Here is a 3,614-nt window from a genome sequence, read left to right on the forward strand (position 1 = left end):
ACTGCAGTATACAGTTCAATCACAATACCAGTGTGATCCCCATTACTGGTCTCTATATGCTCACCGTCACAACGCTGGGCATCCCCGATCGTGGGGAAGGAATACGTGGGCTGAAACCAGCTCAATCACGTTGCTCTTTTCCAAGTTCTTTTGCTAGTTGTTCAGTTTTTATACTTTGTGTTGGGCTGAGCCATGTATACACTCCCCCTCCCATGCTGGTCTGGCTAACTCAGGGAGACATTCACACTCTTTTGATGAATTCAGGGGGAAACATTTACACCAGCTGATCCACTCAGCTGGGGTGTAGTCAGCTGATCTGCTCAACTGACATAGCTGTTTCCCTAAAACAAAGCTTACCCTCCAGTCCTGGTCCCCTTTGCCGTGAGATAAAGCTGGCTTTCTGTGCAACCGCTGTGGTCAGTCACACCCTACCTCATGCCCTGAGCTTCATGGGCACATCACCCTTGCCCATCTCCCCGGAGCTTTCTTCCATGGCAGGGGTATATTGGTTGGTCAAAGTGCTATATTCATCTCTTATTATGGTAAACAGAGAATATTCTCACCAGGCCACTAGACTGAGTCACCTTAGCTCAGCTCGTGGCACCCAAGCCCCTCCTATCCCCACCAAATAACTGGAAATGTTTGTCACCTTCCTCCGTTTACAACCCTAGCAAAGCAGGACTGACTCCTCTGGAAATGATTAGCAGAGGCCCCTGGTCTGCACGGCACACTCAGCCAGCTCAAACCAGAGCTCCAGACAGGGACCTGATCGAAGGTAAAGAAGAGAGGAAAAGTGGGAGGTTCTATGAGAAAGGCAAAAGATTTGGCTCACAGAAGACTGCTCTACTTTGTCACTGTCTTTTCCTCCTTGGACAGATCCCCATGCCCAGGGTCAGCAAACGTCCAACGGCAGCTCCTTCACTGAGTTCCTCCTCCTGGCATTTGCAGACACCCGGCAGCTGCAGCTCTTGCACTTCTCCCTCTTCCTGGGCATCTACCTGGCTGCCCTCCTGGGCAACGGCCTCATCATCACAGCCATAGCCTGCGACCACCGCCTCCACACCCCCATGTACTTCTTCCTCCTCAACCTCTCCCTCCTTGACCTTGGCACCATCTCCACCACTGTCCCCAAATCCATGGCCAATTCCCTGTGGGACACCAGGGCCATTTCCGACTCAGGATGTGCTGCCCAGGTCTTTCATTTTACTTTTCTCTTGTCGACTGAGTATTCTGTTCTCACTGTCATGGCCTATGATCGCTATGTTGCCATCTGCAAGCCCCTGCACTATGGGACCATCATGGGCAGCAGAGCGTGTGTCAAAATGGCAGCAGCTGCCTGGGCCAGTGGGTTTCTCAATGCTCTCCTGCACACTGCCAACACATTTTCAATACCACTCTGCTATGGCAATGTCCTGGAGCAGTTCTTCTGTGAAATTCCCCAGATCCTCAAGCTCTCCTGCTCAAACTCCTACCTCAGGGAAATTGGGGCTCTTGTGCTTACTCTTTGTTCAGGCTTCGGGTGTTTCGTCTGCATTGTGGTGTCCTACGTGCAGATCTTCACTGCTGTGCTGAGGATCCCCTCTGAGCAGGGACAGCACAAAGCCTTTTCCATGTGCCTCCCTCACCTGGCTGTGGTCTCCCTGTTTGTCAGCACTATCATATTTGCCTACCTGAAGCCCCCCTCCATCTCCTCCCCAGCTCTGGATCTGGTGGTGGCTGTTTTGTACTTGGTGGTGCCTCCAGCAGTGAACCCCCTCATCTACAGCATGAGGAACAGGGAGCTCAGGGATGCCCTGAAGAAACTGATTCAACTGCTGCTACTTCAGCAGCAATAAGCTGCCCACCTCTCCTCACAAGTGATTTCCAGTTTATCTCAGGCAACTCTTGTGCTTTGTGCATTCTGTCTGTGACAGTCATTTGCACACAAACATTTGAATTCATCCCACTTTTGCAGAGGCACAAACCCTGTCTGTCAAATTGATTAGTCAATGGGGATTGAATTTGGACACTGACTCATTTTAATACAAATGTCCTTGTTTTCCCATGATGCAATAATGGAAAATTTTCAGGAAGGTTGTGAATCCCTGAAGAAATATTCATCTACCCCTTAAGCTGGTGTACCACTGCTTTGTCTGTTATGCTATGGATATCATCTCAGCAGTCTTTCACATATTTCCCCATGTCCTCATTAAATCGATCATTTCTAAAGTCATCTTTGCAGCAGACTATCTGGGCATAGGCACTTTCCCTTGTTTTCCACTTTTTCTTCTCTCCTTTCTCTTCATTCATTCAGATATCTCTCCTCTCTCTCGGTGCTGCTCTGAGCTTCAGGAAGTGCAAAAATTGCCTCATCTTTCAGGAGTCTAATTGCCTATTTAGCCAACATCTTAGTTGTGTTTTCTCTCTATCTTATCAATCTGTCTGAAACATTTCTACTAAGGCTATCCCTTGTGGAAAGTGGACCTCACTGGAGGCAGCCTGGACTTGAAACACAGTTCAGGAGTTAATTTTCCTTTTCAATAAACTCCATCATGTTTAATTTTTGTTTGATGCCAATTAAGAAAAACCCTTCTGTGTGTATTTGCAGCTGGTTCTCTAAGGAGAACTCGTTAGGGCTTTTTGCACTGTAATGAACCCTCGGGGTACTTGGTGCTGAGTCTATGAATGTCAGATTCTGAGAGGAGAGTGAAGCAACCACTCAGGAAGTTGAATTCAGCAGGAAATCACAAATTTTCTTGGAGTGTTAATGAGTCCCCCTGAGGGCCATTACTCACAAAGCCTCTCCAAGGGCTGATTAGAGCAGAGGCAGTTGTTACAGATAGATAAAGAAAATGTGCAGGTAGCTCTGATGCCTAGAAAACTTGGATAAGTTTTATCGTACCACATGGCCAAGCACTGACACCCAGCCCCTGAGTAGGGTGATGCTTTCTCTGACGCTTTGCTCAGGGCTCTTTGTGGGGGCAGTGTGAGGGTGGGGGTGTGCCACGCTGAGTTAGGTGCAATGAGATGGCACATCCCAGGCCCCCCCAGCAGGAAGAGGAAACAAGGCCCCAGTGCTGCAAAGAAATGGTGTCTTCTGGCAGGCCTCGATGGCAGATACAGGAGCCATACACAAGAGCACAAACAGAAGCTGTCAGAAGCTTTCAGCCTTGGCAGTGCCCTGGCCTTCTCCACCAGAGCCTGTCCTACACTGTCCCATGCTTGAGCCAGTTACACTGCAGCCTGTAGACACCCAGCCTGCTTCCCCACCGTGCTCTCGCCCAGGGATCTGCCCACCTTTACTGATGTGTCTCTACCCTCCCTTGTTTTTCCTTGAAACACAAAGCTGGGGGCACAGACTCCCTCTGCCTGACCTCTTGTACCACAGCACTACCCGTCAAGGGAAATTTCTTTCTCTAACATCCATTCTGAACCTCTCAAGCTGAAGATTATGGCTGTTTCCCCTTCTCATGCTGTTTCCCACCACCAAGAATAGGGCCACCATCTCTGAAAGCACGCTTCAAGCATTCACAAGCTACTACTCTACTGCCCTTACCCTCTGCTTCATGAGGATAATGGAGCCCAGGTCCCTCAGCCTCCCTGTACAGCTCATGTGCTGCAGGCAACAAGCCCCA

General features: G+C 49.4%; 1 protein-coding gene across 1 annotated transcript; it reads left to right on the forward strand.

The window, feature by feature from the left end:
* Positions 1-696: 696 nt before the first annotated feature.
* LOC135325818 (olfactory receptor 14J1-like) lies at positions 697-1,802 on the forward strand (the record flags this gene model as incomplete). The annotated part of the gene is made up of 2 exons (XM_064503795.1): positions 697-775; positions 877-1,802. Coding segments are annotated over exons 1-2 (1,005 nt in total), but the record flags the coding sequence as incomplete, so codon positions are not given.
* Positions 1,803-3,614: the final 1,812 nt, after the last annotated feature.

Source organism: Dromaius novaehollandiae, unplaced genomic scaffold (genome assembly GCF_036370855.1).
Source record: "Dromaius novaehollandiae isolate bDroNov1 unplaced genomic scaffold, bDroNov1.hap1 HAP1_SCAFFOLD_30, whole genome shotgun sequence".
In the NCBI taxonomy this organism is placed as follows: Eukaryota; Metazoa; Chordata; class Aves; order Casuariiformes; family Dromaiidae; genus Dromaius; species Dromaius novaehollandiae.